The sequence below is a fragment of the Notechis scutatus genome, chromosome 12 (genome assembly GCF_049901735.1).
Source record: "Notechis scutatus isolate UNSWTSFEM ecotype Mainland chromosome 12, rNotScu1.2, whole genome shotgun sequence".
NCBI lineage: Eukaryota > Metazoa > Chordata > Lepidosauria > Squamata > Elapidae > Notechis > Notechis scutatus.
This window is the reverse complement of record NC_142020.1, coordinates 16,246,589-16,263,267: the sequence shown is the minus strand read 5'-3', so window position 1 is coordinate 16,263,267 and position 16,679 is coordinate 16,246,589. Positions and strand designations below refer to the sequence as shown.

At 51.4% G+C, this 16,679-nt stretch overlaps 1 protein-coding gene across 1 annotated transcript in view; it reads right to left on the bottom strand.

Moving 5' to 3' along the window:
- Positions 1-1,157: 1,157 nt before the first annotated feature.
- The window catches only part of LLGL1 (LLGL scribble cell polarity complex component 1), a 34,138-nt gene continuing 18,616 nt past the window's right edge, over positions 1,158-16,679 (bottom strand). Inside the window, 21 exon segments of the mRNA XM_087942296.1 lie at positions 1,158-1,274; positions 2,141-2,224; positions 3,269-3,392; positions 4,145-4,239; positions 4,828-4,942; positions 6,465-6,729; positions 7,555-7,655; positions 7,658-7,837; positions 8,065-8,218; positions 8,639-8,792; positions 8,927-9,101; positions 9,104-9,218; positions 9,806-9,910; positions 10,248-10,401; positions 11,222-11,289; positions 11,533-11,750; positions 12,670-12,824; positions 14,182-14,236; positions 14,829-14,964; positions 15,350-15,512; positions 15,946-16,104. Coding sequence (XP_087798422.1) covers positions 2,146-2,224; positions 3,269-3,392; positions 4,145-4,239; positions 4,828-4,942; positions 6,465-6,729; positions 7,555-7,655; positions 7,658-7,837; positions 8,065-8,218; positions 8,639-8,792; positions 8,927-9,101; positions 9,104-9,218; positions 9,806-9,910; positions 10,248-10,401; positions 11,222-11,289; positions 11,533-11,750; positions 12,670-12,824; positions 14,182-14,236; positions 14,829-14,964; positions 15,350-15,512; positions 15,946-16,104 — 2,770 coding nt within the window. The 3' untranslated portion in view covers positions 1,158-1,274; positions 2,141-2,145.

The window sequence follows — 16,679 nt, the reverse complement described above, 5'->3', positions numbered from 1 at the left end:
CCCACCCCAAAAAAACCCCCCAGGAAACTGGAACTTCAGAACGGAAAGAGGAAGCTACTTTGGCATTGCTAAATTAACCCCAAATCTACAAAACTCTTTTAAGTCACATTGGGCCCACAGACAGTTAGGAAGGAGGTGAGAGGTTTGCTCCTGTTTGCCCATCCAATTCTTGGAGAGGAAAGTGAATAGAAGGACTTGGAATTTCCCACCCCTCGTTGAACGTTCAAATAATGGAAGGAAAAGTGAAGGATATCAGAAAGGTATGATAGTATTTCTTGGACTGCTATCATTTCCTTGTGCAGCCCTGTGGCTTCCTATTTCACAGAATCGGCTTTGTGCTCGGATAAATACTCCCAATTAGAAATCTTGTGTAACGAAGAAATGGGGGTGGGGGAGTCTTCAACCGTTCCCTCCAAATTAAGAGGGAGGGAGGAGGAATGATAGTGAAGGAGAAGGAATGACGGTGGAAGAGAAGGAAGGTTGCTTTCCATCAGTGTCACCAAACGCTTTCCTCAAATCCGCTCTTGGCCTCAAAAAGTTCCCGCCAGCGAGCAGAAAATACTTCATTGGTCATTGGATCCAGGACAACTTTTCCCAGGGAGGTTGGCCCAACGATAACGGAGAGTTCTGAAGAGGACCGAGGATGTTCCAAGCAGAATCCCAGCCTGGGCAGCCACTCCCGCGTCCAGCAGGAGGCAGGTGGAGGGAACTGCCCAGCCAAATCCCCTCCCTCCGTCTTCTGTCCATCAAAAGCTCCTTTCCCCCCACCGGAGGCCCCGCTGGGCCAAAAGACCCCAATCCCTTTCTTAGTGGGGGGAGGAGGGGGGGAGACCTCAGCCCAGTCATCCTCAAAGTGGCTTTTTTCTCCAAAGAAAACGCTTATTAAAGTCCCCCCAAGTCTCTGTGCAATGGAAGAGCAGCAGACGCTCCGAAAGTGGTTCCCTCCAGGACGTTGGCACATTTTTCTGTTTTGTTTTTTTTCTCTTTTCCTTTTTTTACATATATATATATATATATATATCTCATCATCTATCAAAAATGCAAACTTGGAGAGAGAGGTACCCAGGAAGAGATGCCGCCTGTCCGCTTCCGGGCCAAGAGTTAGAAAAAGATCACCGAAAAAGATCACTGCTCTTTTTGTCCTTGTAAAAAAAAAAGGAGGCAGGGAAGAGTCTGGGGTCCTCTGGAGAGGGAGGACCCGTAGCCCCCTTGCAAAGACAGCGAGAAGTCTCGGCCCCGAAGCTCCAAGCATCGCGTAGGACGGTGCAGGGTCCCTGCGAAGGAAGCGGTAAGCACCTTAAAACAGGTTGGACAGAACACAGTCTCTCCCTCTCCCTCCCTCTCCCTCTCTTCCTCTCCTCCCCTCCCTCTCCCTCTCCAAACCCAGCCCTCTCTCCATCTTTTCTCTTTCCTTCCCGGCTGCCCTGGAAAAAGACACTGCACCTTTTATTTCTTTTCCTATCTCATTCCACATGGCAACACAGGTTGCCCTCAACTTATGACCAGACCGAGCCCCGAACGTCCATCGCTAAGCGAGACATTTCTTGAGCGAGTTCTGCCCCATTTTGCCACCTTTCTTGCCACGGTTGCCGAGCGAATCCCTGCACTTCTTCACTAAGTGACACAGTTGCTAAGCGAGTCGGGCTTTCCCGTCGACTTCGCTTGTCAGGAGGTCCCAAAAGGGAACCTCGGGACACGGCAACCGTCATCAGTACATGCCAGTTGCCAAGCGCCCAAATGTTGATCACATGACCGGGGGAGGCGGCGACGGTTGTGTAAAAACGGTCCTTTTTCAGGGATGCGGTAAAACGGGGTCCCCAACCTGGGCCACATTGAGACTTGTGGACGTCAACTCCCAGAATTCCTCAGCCAGCACAGCTGGGAGTTGACGTCCACGAGTCTTAATGTGGCCCAGGTTGGAAACCTCCGCTTCCAACGGTCACTAAATGAGCTGTTATGAATCGAGGACTACCTGCCGGAGGGAGTTCCTTTCTTTTCTGCAATCTTTGTTCGGCTGCCACAGACCCTCCTGCCCCAATGCCATCTTGCCCTCCCTCAGAACTTGCCCAGGCGGTCCTGAGAACGAGCTGAGCCCCTCCCTCATTTCGTTTTTTAAAAGGAAGAGCCATTTTCCCTGGACCTGCCTCATTTAATGAGGATCCCTGGAGATCTGGCCTCCTCCTCACTGATGTTCCGCAGGTTCCTCTCGGCTTCCTCGGAGGGCCTGGAACGAGAAAGGCAATCAAGACGGGCCAGGCCAGAGCAGGATGGCCCATTTCCAAGGGGCACTCAGACAAAGCCAGCGCAGGCCTAGGTTGCATTAACAGAGGGAACTAATCAAGATCACGTGAAGCCACCTTTATAATGCCTTGGTAAGAGAGACTACCCTTGGACTCTTGCATCCCATTTTGGTCTCCACGGCATAAAAAAGATGTTGAGAAGAGTGCAGAGAAGAGCAACCAAGAGGATTACGGGGCTGGGGGATAAAACGTAGAAAGAACGGTTGCTGGAATTGGACAGGTCCAGTTTAATGAAAAGAAGGACCAGGGGAGGCATGATAGCAGCCTTCCAATATCTCAGGGGCTGCCCCAAAGAAGAGGGAGTCAAGCTCTTCTCCAAAGCACCTGAAGGCAGGACAAGAAGCAACGGGTGGAAACTAAGCAAGAACAAACTGGAACTAAGGAGGAATTTCTTGACAGTGAGAACAATTAATCAGTGGAACAATTTGCCTCTGGAAGTTGTGGGTTCTTCATCACTGGGGCTTTTGAAGAAGAGCTTGGACCACCAATCTGCCTGAGCAAGGGGTTGGACTAGAAGATCTCCAAGGTCCTGTCAGAGTCTATGCATGAACTGGAACAGAGCTGAGTAACAAGGTCAGCCAATGAGAGCTGAATTGAGGGCTGAAACTTAAAGAGAGAATCTGGCCTTGGTTTATCTCTCTTCTGTGCTCAGCTCTAAAGTGAAAGCGAAATTAACTTGCTTGCTTGTGTGCTGAAGTTGAGTTGCTTGTAACAGTCTGCTTCTGTTTGAGTTTGCTCCATGTTGGAGAAATCTACAACTGGTATTGTAAAATTTACTTTAGGTTTATAAAGAAGTTAAATGAAACCTCGGCCATCTTTGTTTACTTTTCTGGCGCTGAATTTACGCTGCAATACTCTGAACAGGTCCCTTCCAACTCTGTAAAGGTTGCCTCTAGACTAGTTGGTCCTCTGCAGAGGTGGCAGGCATGTTTTTACCTCCAGGTTGCTACCCAAGGACAGAGACTTACGCCAAGTAATCCTTCACTTCTTCGACTGTAATGTCTCCCGTGGTATTTAAGGGGGTGTCAATGCTGCTGTCAGGGGAGTCAACCGGCGTTGAGGCAAACAATGCTGGGTGGTCTTCAGGAGACCCTGAAAGTAGAAAAGGAGAACTTTGCAATGTTGGAATAAACATCCAGAATTCAAATTTAGCCTTCTCTGTCTTTAAAACACTTCAATCTTTGGGACTGGATCCATTGTAAAACTTCCCTCAAAACTTTCTGAATGCCATGAATGCAAACTAAAAGGATATTTCCGAGGCAGAGGGAGGGAAAAACAAACCCCTTTTATTTTATCAAGAGAGTCCTGGAATTTCCTTCAAGACTTCCTGAAATTATCTTTAAAACATGCAAAACTGTAGAGTGATTTTTCTCAGGGAGGCAGACCAACATTCAAGGTCAGCCAGGCAGGGAATGAAACATCTGCAAGCAAACTTTAGGGCAGGGCCCCCCAAAACTTGGCAACTTTAAGACTTGTGGACTTCAACTCCCAGCTCTGCTGGCTGGAGAATTCTGGGAGTTGAAGTCCACAAGTGTTAAAGTTGCCAAGTTTGGGGGGCTCTGCTTTAGGGGGTACCAAGAACTCCACAGTTCAGCCCTCAGCCGCAGAGATTCTTTCATTGAGACAAATAAATAGGCCAAGATTTCATTTTATCAAAAGTTATGACAAAACCAAGAGTTTGCAGAGACTTCAGACTGCCCAACTAAGGCTGAACCAGCTTTGAAAACACACACACACACACACACACACACTCCTGCAAACAACTTGGACCCCAATGCCATGGAAGTCTCACACCAGTCTGACTTGCCAGTCTGCCCAAATATCTGGAAAGGTGTTTTCCTTACGATCGTTGCTTGCAGGGGAATGATTAGCCTCTGATCCTTGTAAAACATGCATCCCGTTGGCCTGGCTTAGTTTTGGTGTTGCTGTGAAGTTATTTCTGTAATAAAAGAAGGAAAGAGCAGCTATGAAATGCATTTCTCGCAATGTGAGACACACAACAAAGCAGGCGGGGTTGTGATCCCCGCATCACGGCCACCATTCCGCTTTTTGGACCTTGTGAATTTCCCTGCTTGAAGCTGTGAGGTGGGACGCGGCCGGCTTTAAACCTCTCCCTGTTTTAGGGTCCTAACCTGGATGGCTCCCACCCCACATCCAGCAGAATTGCCCTCCGGGTGTGGACTGCAGCCGTCACAAAGTGGGACAGATGGCAAATCAAGCCCCCATCCCACCTGGGTTGTTTTTTCTTTCAATCTTCCACAAAATGCATCCAGTTACAGCTTGACTTTGAAGCCCAACAATCTACTAGCCCTGTTTCTTTGAGTTCAGTTATTAAGTGCAAAGCTGTTTTGGGGGATACCTCCTGCCTCGTGAGTAGTGAGAAATGTGCCAGCTGTACAACCTTTGGGGTTTAACCTTGCCAGCGCTTTGCCTTGGCAGAGATCCTTCTGCACCAAACCTCCACCTCCCCCCAGAGAGGCTCAGCTGGACTTGCAAAGCCACGGCGATGCCAGGCGGGTTCCCTCACCCTGGAGAAAGGCTGTCGTGGGTGCGGCTTGTCTCCAGCACACACAGTGGCTCGGTGATGCTTCTAGTGCTCAAGGAGAAGCGTTCGAATTCTGACGGAGAGATCAGATAGAAGCCTGCAAAAGGAAGATGAAAGAGATTTCCGCTTGCAGGTCTCTCTGCCCACAAATATTCACAGCAACTCAAAAGTCTGGGAATGACCTCTTCCCTCACCCACTTTGCATCTGGCAGCCCCTGATCCATAAAGATAAACTTCTTCCAGCCAAGGAGGCTCAGTTTGGCTGCTGGTTAACTCCTCTCCCTTCAGTAGCCCATCCGGTCCTCATTCAACGACGGCCAGCATCTCAAGAGGATTTGCCTTGTTCATCTGAGCCTTGCAGGGTTTTTGAAATCAATTCTTCACAGTTTTTTAATTCTTACTTGTACCTTGTAAATTTTAGCCTTGTTCGTCACTTGAGTTTTACCTGTGCTTTTAAGACATGTTTCGATCTTCCTTTATTACGTCATTTGTCAACCACTTCAGTGAAGAAATTGGATCAATAAATAAGCTTAAAGCCACCAGCACATCTGGAGGTAGACATTTCCACCTCTGAATGATCTGCAGCTGGAATCTCTCCCCAAAGCGCCCTTGTCAATCCTCTGGGCATCTCCCTCTTGCTCTGCCCATCATTTCAGATACTTTCCTTTTTTTCTTTTTCTAACATATGTAAGTATTTAATAAACAGTTAACCCATCCACTTCTGCACAGTCTAATATTTTTTTTGATTATATTTTCATCTGAAGGAATTTCCTCATTCTTCCGATGTTGCGTCATGCCCCTGTCAGAATCTGATTTGGAGGGGGAGCCGCTGTCAGGGAGTGGGAGTGTGGCTCCGCTGGCTGTGGAAGAAACTGTGGAAGGGCACAGTCTGGCTAGGCAGAACAGGGGAGAGATAGAGCAAGGGAGAGGGAGGAGGAAGACCCAGACCCAGGAAGACCCCCTCTTCATCCTAGGGCACGCAGGGAGGAACGGAGAAGGGAGCAACGTGGGTTGCGTGGCTTACGGGGGAGGAAAAGGCCCCGATTCCCTTCATTAGCTGCAGCTGGGAACACAGTGTGTAAAAAGGGAAGCTGCGCACAGCAAGTTGTTGGGAGCAAATCATGAATTTATCTGGTATTGTTGAGGCTTATCTGGGTTCCTGATGTCTTCCCAGCTGTGTGTGTTTTGTTGGCCTTTCAAATCTGCAATTCCTTCTGTCCTGTCCTGTCAAGTTAATTACTGCAACATGGTTTGTGTGGATTTTTATTTACAGTTTGTATGTACTTTGTTTTCAGACTGAATTTCCTCCACTTAAAGACTGTTATTGGAAGAGTTTTTTCCCCAGCTGAAGGTAACCTGGACATTGGGGGCAAAGTTGGTGGCATCAAAGGGACTCTTCTTGCTTATTTGACTGTGTTGCCTTTGTGCCACGCCCCTTGGGGTCATCACAGTTGTGTAAATACAATTCTTGCTGCCGTCAAAAAACATTTTCAGACGTTTTCAAAAAGCGACCCACAAAAACCGTCTGGTTGAAGCTGTGCCCGGGTGCCTCGAGGCCTTCAGGCGTTCGCCCCCTTAGCCCCATCCACCTCCCAGGGCACCTGCCACCCCCGGCTCACCTTGGCCGTACTTGGTGAAGACGCAGGAGGCGATGCCGCTGATGTCCTCCTTCCGGATGCAGTCGTAGTGGACCTGCGGCCTCAGGCTGGGCACCGTGAAGACGTGGAGGTCGCCCAGGTTGGTGAGGCAGGCCAGCCCATTCTCCGAATAGTCGTCACAAGTGGCGCTGGCAAAACTCATCAGGCCCACTTTACGGACGCGGCAGCCCTCATGGGCCGTCAGCTTGAATTTGGTTTTGGCGCTGACTTTGGGGAGGGTGAAGACCTGAAATCCGGGGAGAGGAGGAGGAAGAGGAGGGTGGATTTAAGTTTGCTTCTTCTTGGACGTCGGCCATGATGACCAGTGGCCACATTGATCTGCGCCAGAAGTCTCCAAGCTTGGCCACTTTAAGACTTGTGGACTTCGACTCCCAGAATTCTCCAGCCAGCCAGCTGGCTGGAGAATTCTGGGAGTGGAAGTCCACAAGTCTTAAAGCGGCCAAGTTTGGGGACCCCTGATCTGGATAATCGGTTCAGCAGAGAAGGAAATTATTCTACAACGCAGGTAGTCCTTGGACTAGGATTCATTTAGTGGCCGTTTGAAATTACAGCAGCACTGAAAAAAGTGACCGATGACCGTCATGGCATCCTTACGGTCACATGATCAAAACGTGGATGCTTGGCAACTGGCATGTACTGCGCATGTTGCAGAATTCCAAGGTCACAAGACCTTCCCAGCCATCTTCGGATAAGCCAATCTGGATTTGCTTCATGACCAGGTGATTCACTTAACAAGTGCTGCGATTTGCTTAAAAACCCCGGCCAAAAAAGGGCCATAAAATCAGGTGTGACTCGCTTAATAAACTGCCTTGCTTAGCGATGGAAATTCTGGTCCCAATTCTGTAATTCGAGGACTCCCTGTAGCAGAAAAAACCCAGTTCAGAGGGAGGGAAATGCTTCCCGTCCTCCCTCTGAATGGCCACTCCCTTGTGGAGCCCTTTTACACTCTATTGTCACAGTAAGAAAGCACGGCAAGGCTACTGAGATGCAACACAAGACAACGAGGCTCCACCGAGAACATCTAGACGTTCCCCCCTCGCCCGGGAGTTACCTTGAACTGCTCTTCGGAAGCGATGAGCACCGAGTGGCTGCCCTGCATGTCGGGGGCCTTGGCCAGGTCCCGAGAGACCTCGTAGGGTTCCGGCAGAGGTTCCCTCGGCCGTCCAGGACGGCAATCGAGACCACCGGGGCCCGGTGCATGAGCTGGATTTCCTTGCCCAAGACCGCCTCCACCGAGCGCTCTGAAAACTTCTCCTGGGAAGGGACCTCCATGGCGTAGGCAAAGACCGAGCCCGAGTTGGTGCCGGCCCACATGGTGGGTCCATGATGTGCAGCTGCAGAAAGACAGGAGGAGACCCTGAGGGGCTGCCCTGTGGCCCCCTCCCCAGCCTCTCTGCAAGCAACGCACCACAGTTCCCATCCCTCACAACCCGCGAAGCCCCTGGGACTCTGCTCGGGAGTCTAAATTGGGCCACGTCTCCCTCCGTCTACACTAACTACTTCGTGGAGGACATTTTTCCCTTGGGGGGGTCACCGTCTTCCATCGGGGTCCCTTCCTTACCATCTCGGAGGAAGGTATCCGCAAAATAGAGGCAACGCACAACCCCGGACAGTGAATCGTCCGCTGAACGAGGCTCGATCCGCCGCTGGACGGGGGCCATCTCCACCTCGTGGGGACCAGGTTGCTCAGCGAGGTGGGCATTGGCTTCCTGTACCTGGTGGGGTAGGAGGAGAAGCAGGTGAGGCAAGGCCCGGATCCAGGCCACCCTCTAGGACAGGAGACCAAGTTCTCCATCCACGAAAAGGCCTCCTCCATTTCCTTCTTCCTTCAAATGATGGCGAGTCCTTCAGTTGAGCCGAGTACAGTGTCCGTCCCTCTTCCCTCCATGGCATTTGGGGTGGGGGAAGAAGTTAACTTCATCTTCTCCAAAACTTCCTGAGGAAGGTTAAATGGAGAAACCCCCCAAATAGTAGAGGAGAGAAGATGGGCCACCACAGACGTCCATACTGACCTTTTTAAACTTTAAGGTGGTACAGCAGCGTTTCTCAACCTCAGCAGGTTGGAGGATAGGTGGACTTCAACTCCCAGAATTCCCCAGCCAGCATCCCTCCACCCTTCTTCTCCTTCTGCTTACCTTACTGGAGGGGCTACTGGCCGTGACTCTCTTCTTGCCCGACACGCGGCTCTTGCGGATCCTACGGAAGGACTGGCGCAGGGACTTTTTCAGGGACTTCACCCGCGAGAGGGGGCCCTCCATTGCGAGAGAATCGTTGGGGTGCAGGGTGCACCTGTCAAAAGGGAACACTCCATCATCAACCGTCACGATCAGCAGGCCTTCAGCTGCGGACACGAATCCGAGGGGCGGGGGGTCGACTCCTTTTCTGGAGTCCCAAAGATGCGCCCCCGGCAGAGGTCTCTCTACCTGGCCAGCACAGGGTTCCGGCGGTAGTAGTCATAGAGGCCAAAGCCGTGGCTGGTTCCAAAGGCCACCAGGTTCCATTCTGAGTGCAGGGTGACAGCCGTGACAGCTGCGGGGGGCAGGCACTGCAGGAGGACGCTGGGCTGGAAGCCAGGGGCGAAGGAGAGGGCGCCATTCTTGGGGGCAGCCGGTCGTGCCCCTTCCACGTGAAGCCTTCGCGGTCTTGGAGTAGGTCCACCACAGCGATGTTGACCATGTGTTCGGACTTCTCATCGTTAAACTCCATCACCAGCACCTGCCAAAGAGAGAAGAACCACAGATAAGTCCTGGACGCCGATTCACTCTGGAGTTGACCAAGATTTGTGAACCTGAACACAATTATATTCACACGTTGACACAACTCAAGTTCTCTTTCCAGGATTAGGACTCCTCCCTCGGACAGGGGGTTGGACTAGACGACCTCCAAAGGTCCTTTCAGCCCTATGATTCAATGGCTATGGCCCTTAAGGCTCCTTGTGAGCTCCGATACTTCAAGCAACTCCACCGTTCTCTCTTCTTGTGCCTAATTTCTGAGGCATCACAGATCTTGTTCGCCCTTAAATAACTCCATCACACTTTCTTCTCTTCTTCTGATAGTACCTCCACCAAATACCCACAAGGCTCCATCAAGTAACTTCTCCATCTTCTCCCAAACTTCAACCACTACCCCCAATCTGTGATTTCTGTCTTCTATTATTTCCAAGTCTTCTCCATCTGACTTGAGAAGGCCACTAGTGGCGCTTAGGATGGTGAAGAAGGAGCTACAGGTTTCTGGACAGGAAAGGCTGGATTGTGGAGGAACACCCCCCCCCAAAAAAAACCCAGATGCACCACAACTGTTACCTGCCCTGCCGTGCCAGCAACCACCATCTTAGCCGTGTATTTGCACAAGGCGATTTTCTGGACACCCAGCCGGGGGTCGTCACTGTAAGGGTCAAAGCAGCCAACCTGGATGAAGGTAGTAGGTTGTCCCCAAAGAGGTGGAAGAAAAAAACAAAGTCAGATCCTGCACACAGAAAACAGACACGGCCTTCCTTGCAGGTAGAGAGTCCAAAGATGGACCTTCTGACTCCATCATCATCAACAGAGACCTTCTGGGCCAAGGATGGGCCTCCAGATGCCGCCAAACGACACCTCCCAGGAGCCCACTGGTGATAGACTTCAGCAAGACCTGCCCAGGGCTGGACCATCCACCGCACCCCCAATGATTTCGTAGCCAGGGGCTTCCCTCCTCCTCCCCACCCCGCACAAACGGGAAGCAATTGAACCCGGGGTTTGCCAGCACCTTCCGGAAGGGGGGCCATTCCTCCTCGTAGGATTGGTTCAAGCTGTCGTTGTGGTCACAGTCCATCTGGAAGATGTTGGCCGTGCCCAGCTTGAAGAGCGGCTTGAGGGACACTCCAGAAGCGTCCCAGAAGCGCACCGTGCCATCTTCGTGCCTGGGGAGGGGAAAGGCAGCAGTGGAAGGGTGCCGGGGCCCGTTCTGGCAACCGCTCCACAGCCGCAACCTGTTTGGGCTCTTTTATGACTCGCAGGAGGAATTTAATCTTTGCTCGCGGCCAACAGCGTCAAGGTCTCCACTTCTCCACTCAGGAGTAGCATTCCTCCACCGTCGCCTCCTCCTTGGCCTCCTCCTGGCTTGGCCAACTCAGAGACCCTCCACCTGACACCTCCCAAGGGGGATTACATAGGTAGTCCTCAACTTATGACCATAATTGAGCCCAACGTTTATGTTGTTAAGTGAGACATTTGTTCAGTGAGTTTTGGCCCGTTTTTAAGACTTTTCTCGCCACGTTTGTTCAGTGGATCGCCACAGCTGTTAGCTTAATCACATGGTCTTTCAGTGAGTCGGCTTCCCTGTTGACTTGGCTTGTCAGGAGGTTGACAAAGGGGATCCCGTGACCCCAGGATGCTGCAAACCGTCATAAGTATGAAAAATGGTCCTAAGCCCCTTTTTACAGTGCCGTTGTAACTTCAAGTGGTCACGGAATGAACTTTTGTAAGTCGAGGTCTGCCTGTGACAGCTCTTTCTCTCCCTCTCTAGGACCCCACCAGGACTTCAGGCCACCCTTCCATCGCAGGCCTTTCCTAGCACAAAAACTGCCCCCCACCCGGTCTTTGGCTCCACCCCCTGACCATGCTCTCCCCCCTCCCCCAAACCCTCAAGGGCTTTGCTGGCATCCTGGCCACCTGGCCAAGCGCCCTCCTGCGAGGGACCTTCTGCAGCAGCTGCTGGCAACCGTGAGGATGGCCACTTACCCGGTCAAGAGCAGCCCCCTCTGGGTGGGTTCCTGAGCCAGAGGCCGCCCTCCATCGATGGGCCAAGGCTGTTTAGGGCACAAACACACACACACACAGCTTGCTTTGGCTCACGTCCATGTGGTCCACGCACCACAAAACCTTAAGAGAATCCCCCACGCCGAAGATGGAGTGGGAGGGTCGGCCGCTTCTGGCCAGGCCCCTCCTCCCCCACCAACCAGGCCCCCTCCCCCCAAGCTCTGGGTTTGGCAGAGAGGCTCCTTCCCCCCTTTTGACCCCGGAGGTAAACGAGCCCCCTTCCCCCAACTCACCACCGAGGAAAGGCGGGGGTTCTGCTGTTCACCGGCGCAGATGATCCTCTCCCACAACTTGAGGGGCACGTTGGAGATGTGGTAGGAGCAGGTGATGGCCGAGGAGTGGAGAGGGGCCAGGTAGGGCGAGGGGATGGTGGGCCAGCCCGGCGTCTGCAGATCAATCACCACCAACTCTTCTTCCACCAGAACCACCAAGGCGGCTGGGTTGTCAGATTCTGGGAACCAGCCGATAAAACACACCACCTGTCAGTGAGGCTTCTCAGGGCAGGGAGACCAGGTTGGGTCAGAGGAAGGGCGGGGGGGGGGGGAGGATTGACAAAACTGACAGCCAGGAGAGAAGAAGAGCCTGGTGGAAGGAGGAGGAGGAGGCTGTTCTGACTCAGGCTTGGTAAACCGTAATTATTCACAAACTTTGTTTTAAAAACAAAACCTATTTTATTGCAACGCTGGGAATCGTTTTCATTCCCAGCCGGAACTAATCTTAAACAGTTCCCCAAGATAAGCACACCCCTTTCAGTTCCGTGAAGTGCTGCCAAAATAGAAGTATCAAATTAACTAGAAAAAAAAAACCAACTGAAGTACAAGAAAAAAACTAACCGAAGTACAAAGAGCTTCAAGGAGGACTCAGAACTGATCAAACTACTTTGCTTCCTGCAAAGGTTTTGTCACCTTGGCCTGATTTTTATCCCTTAGGGGAGGGGCAATCACCTCCCAACCTTACTCCCCTTCTGCTTCAGCTGCTCTCGCCTTCTAGCAGCTCTGCGCAAAAGGGCTCTGGGAACAGGCTCCCCTTATTCCTCTGCCTTGCTGCTGCCAGACTCCGGAAGCTCTGGAGGCAGCACCCCACTCCCAGATGGTCCTGGCCCCATCTCTGCATCGGACACAGGACCCTCATCCGAGTCCTCTCCAGACTCCCTGACTGGTCCCCGTTCTTCCCCACTGTCCGATTCCACTGCCGTCTGCCGATGGACCACACCAGAGGTCTCCCTTTGAAAACCTGCAAAACGCTCCTGACGAAGAGCGACAGGGACTTGTCCAAAGTGCAGAGTTTAAATCAGGGGCATCCAACCTTGCAAACTTGGAAGACCTGTGGACTTCAACTCCCAGGATCCCCCGGCCAGCCGTTCTACGTACCCTCCTCTGCCTCTAGGCTGCCCACCGTGAAGAAGTCAATCACCCGCGAGGTGAAGTCCAGTGTCACCAAGGTCTGGCCCTGCAGGATGGACACACAGTGCCTGTCCCCATAACTGGCCCGGGGCATCCCTCCGCTGAAGATGATGAAGTGGCCCCTTCGGAGAAGAGGAGGAAGCAGAGGTCAGTCATTCGGGGGTGCAGCGCTTCCTTGTTCTGCCCTCCCCAAAGACGGCTGCAGAAATTTGCAGGATGCCGGCAGTTCTCAATTTACGACCATAGCAAAGCCTGCTCATTGTGGCCATTAATTAAGTCACGATGGTTTTAAAATGGGCTGGTCGCCTGATCAATCTGATTTTATGGTATATATACATACATATATACATATGTACATACGTACATACATACATACATACATACATACATACATACATACATATATATATATATATATATACATATATATATATATACATATATATATATATACATATATATATATATATATATATATATATATATATATATATATATATATATATATATATATATATATATATATATATATATATATATATATATACATATATATATATATATATATATATATATATATATATATATATATATATATATATTCGTAGATTTTCACAGGTACAGATATGTATCTAGACCAACACACCTAGACCTATATATATATACATACTTTGCAGAAGTGGTTAATGAACCCCTGTTTGTCAAACAAATCCTGTGGTCTTTAAGCAAATCATGGCATTGCCGTGGGCACCATTTTGCTGAAAACCTCTTTTTTGGTTAAAAACCCATAAAACTGCCACGTGACTGGGCTGAGGGGAGGAGGGGGTGACCGTCAGAACTCAGAATCCGGATCGTAAGCTGCCCCAAGGAAGGCCCATCGTAACTTCAATGGTCGCTAAAGAGACTGGCCGTAAGTCAAGGTCTGCCTGTGTCAGCCTTTCAAGATTTTCTCCCTTTGCTTTGCATCTTTCGCCGTCATAAGTAACGGGGAGGAGAGGGAATGGTTATGGGAAGTGAGCTGGAGGTTTTGCAAACCAGAACTGTATAAACTGGGGGGTAGATTCTTGCTTAGGTTTCTATTCTATGCTGCTACGCAGCTGCAACCCTTTATCAAACTATGTCAAGGTCAACGGACAGAAGCCTCATCACCACCTGGAGATGCCCACATGATGCCCACACAACTTTTAATTGGATGAGCCAATTGAACTATTGGGGGTGGGAACATTGCCATTACTTTGTATATGTGATTTACGCCCATTTTTTCAGATTCAGAATTCTTTTGTTGCTACCACTTGATTTCCAGTAAAAGATATCTTTTCTCTGATTAAAGGAGTCTAAGTATTTCTTTCTTGGATTTTGAATGGAGCACCAGCGGACAGCCTGGAAGTGAAAGGCCATTCTACAAGGAAGGAAAGCGAAGATCGGAGACGGGAGAGGAGAAAAGCCGGCGGGGAGAGAGACAACTCAAACGCAACGCACCCCGAGTCGCAGTTCTGCCACAGGACTTTGGTGATGGCTTTACATGGGAAAGGACCTGGAAGGGAAGAAGGCAGAGGTTGATCGGCATCCGAGGAACGAGGAAAACTTCCCGCCCCTCGAAAAGGCGCTGGTCCTCATGGAAAGCCCTTATTTCGGTCCTCCTCAACCTCGGCCGTCGAGATCTCTGATGTTCGATTCCCAGAATTCCCCAGCCAGCAACGGGGAATTGGGAGGTGGACAGCTGGCAGAGGGGGAGAGGAGGGTGGGTGCCTTATTTGAAGGAGTTTGTGCTGAAATCAGCGGGGAGCAGAGCGGAGAAAAGTTCTGAGGGTCCACCTCTACATGGAACAGTAGCCATGCTGAGCCCAGGATCGCTCTGGACCATCAACGAAATCCTTACATTCACTGAGTAGAAGGAGCAGGGGAGAAATGAGGAGCTTTGGAGGGCAGTGGAAATCTCTGTCCAGCGGGCATAATTTAGCTCCCACAATGGCTAAATGTTGGCCCTCAGTTTCTCTAGGCCTGAGATCCTCCCTCTGCTTGGTGACCTGTAGGTAGGCTGATCTTCTGGGCTTTGGGACAGGAGATCAAGGCCTCCAGATCCAACCCTCCTCCTCCTCCTCCAAGGGACCCCAGATGAGCCTCACCATAAGGGACGGTGGAAGTTGTGGGCTGCAGGGTCTTGGGCGAACCGATTGCCATCGACCACAAGGCGTAGCCCCCATCGCTGTGAGAACTGACCAGCGTCCGGCCACTCCGCTCCCAGCTGACACTTTCCAGTTGCTGCAAAAAAGCCGCAGACCCAAGCTAAGCCATCAAGCCTTGGGCACAGGGAAGAAAAAGAGGCTGAAAGGAGACCTGCCAGTCAAGGTTGTTTGGCTACAAGACATTTCGAGAGCCCCCTACTGGGTCCCTGGAGCCACTGCAGACTTTTAAGCCTGGTTACCCGAAGGGATCGGCTTCTAATCGTGGGTAATCTGTGAAGGCCCTTCCCCCTGTTCCCTTTAACTCCCGCTAATCTCCCCTAATGGCCTGTTTCAGCTCCTCGGCTGGCAGGAGAGATTCCTTAGCTCCGTCCCACCTAACTTTGGAAAACTTCCTGCAAAAAGAGAGGCAGCTAGGAATCCGGCGTGAGGAAGACTCCGTCCAGCCCAGCCAAGCCACCTACCTGGTTGCCCAAGAAAAGATGATGAACTTCTCTTGAGCTTCTGTCCCACAGGACCATCAGGCCTCTGCTGTATCCGATGAGGATTTTGGCTGAGTCTTGAGGATGTTCCTGAAGAGACTCCACTGGCCCAAGGGCCTTCCCACATCGGTAGTCTTCAGGCACGCTAGGAAGGTGAGAGAAAGATGCTTCACCTGGGGCCTCCCTTCCCAAGGAATTCAGGAGGAATCCTGGAACCTGAGTGACACGCGGGGCCCTTCTGCAGGCGGGGCCTCACTGGGTGCATCAGCAGTGAGGACAGAAGAACCCTCTGGGAAAAGGACCTCACACCATGAAGACCCTTCATGCTGGCAGGGTCCAAAACGATGAAGAAACACAGAGGCATATGTGTCTTCCTACGACTGACCCACCATATCTGAAGGACATCCGTTAGACGTTCTGACCCGACACCACCAGCAGCCTTCTGGAAGGTCTCTGACATGCGCTGAGCTCTTCTTGTTCTAGCATCTCATGTCTTCACCCACTGATCATGTTCTCCTGCCTGCCCATCTCCCCGCCCAGGTGGACCTCAAGCCCTGGCTTTCTTCAGAGCCGCTCACCTCTGCAGGACTTCGTCTTGGTACAGGGTGTTGTCCTCCAGCACCGTTAGACCAGGAAGCCCCAGGAAGTAGATGCCACCCCCTTCTGTGCCAAGGTACGCCATGCTGCAGGTGGAGCCCAGGAGGATCACCGTCACCCGGGTGATGCTGGGAGGAGAACTGTGCGGAAGAAAGAGGACCCTCTTGTAACCAGGACGGTCGTGGCAGCTGGATCCTCTGGCCAGCCGTTTCCAGAATCATTTGGGAAAGTGATTTCGGGACAGTTGGGCAGCTTTGCAGCTGAGGGTGCGCCATTGATGGATTCTGTGGTGTCTCTGGCCCTTCCCTACAGCATGAGCTGCATGGAAAGATCGATCGAGGCTCCTTCTGGCAACTTGGTCCTTCCAAACAGAACCCAGAAGAGCCCATTCTGCAAACGCTCGTCCCAGATTGTGGCACCTACCCCCACCCGAGTGGACATTCTCACCCCAACAAAACCCAGTGAAACTGCTAGATCCTCGTTGCACAGATGGGGAACCAGCACCCCAAAGGTGATCTGCAAGGAAAAGCTGCCCCCCTCAACACATCCCCTCACCCAGGTGTGTCATTGTGCCAGCAATGCCCGGGCACAAAGTGGTGGAAGATCAGGGTAGCATCTCCTCTCCTTCCTGCAGCCCCACCCTCAACCGCGCTTTCCCCTCCCCCCTTGCAAAATTTGGAGCAGAAAGAACCTTTTGCCCCCTAGATCCCCCACA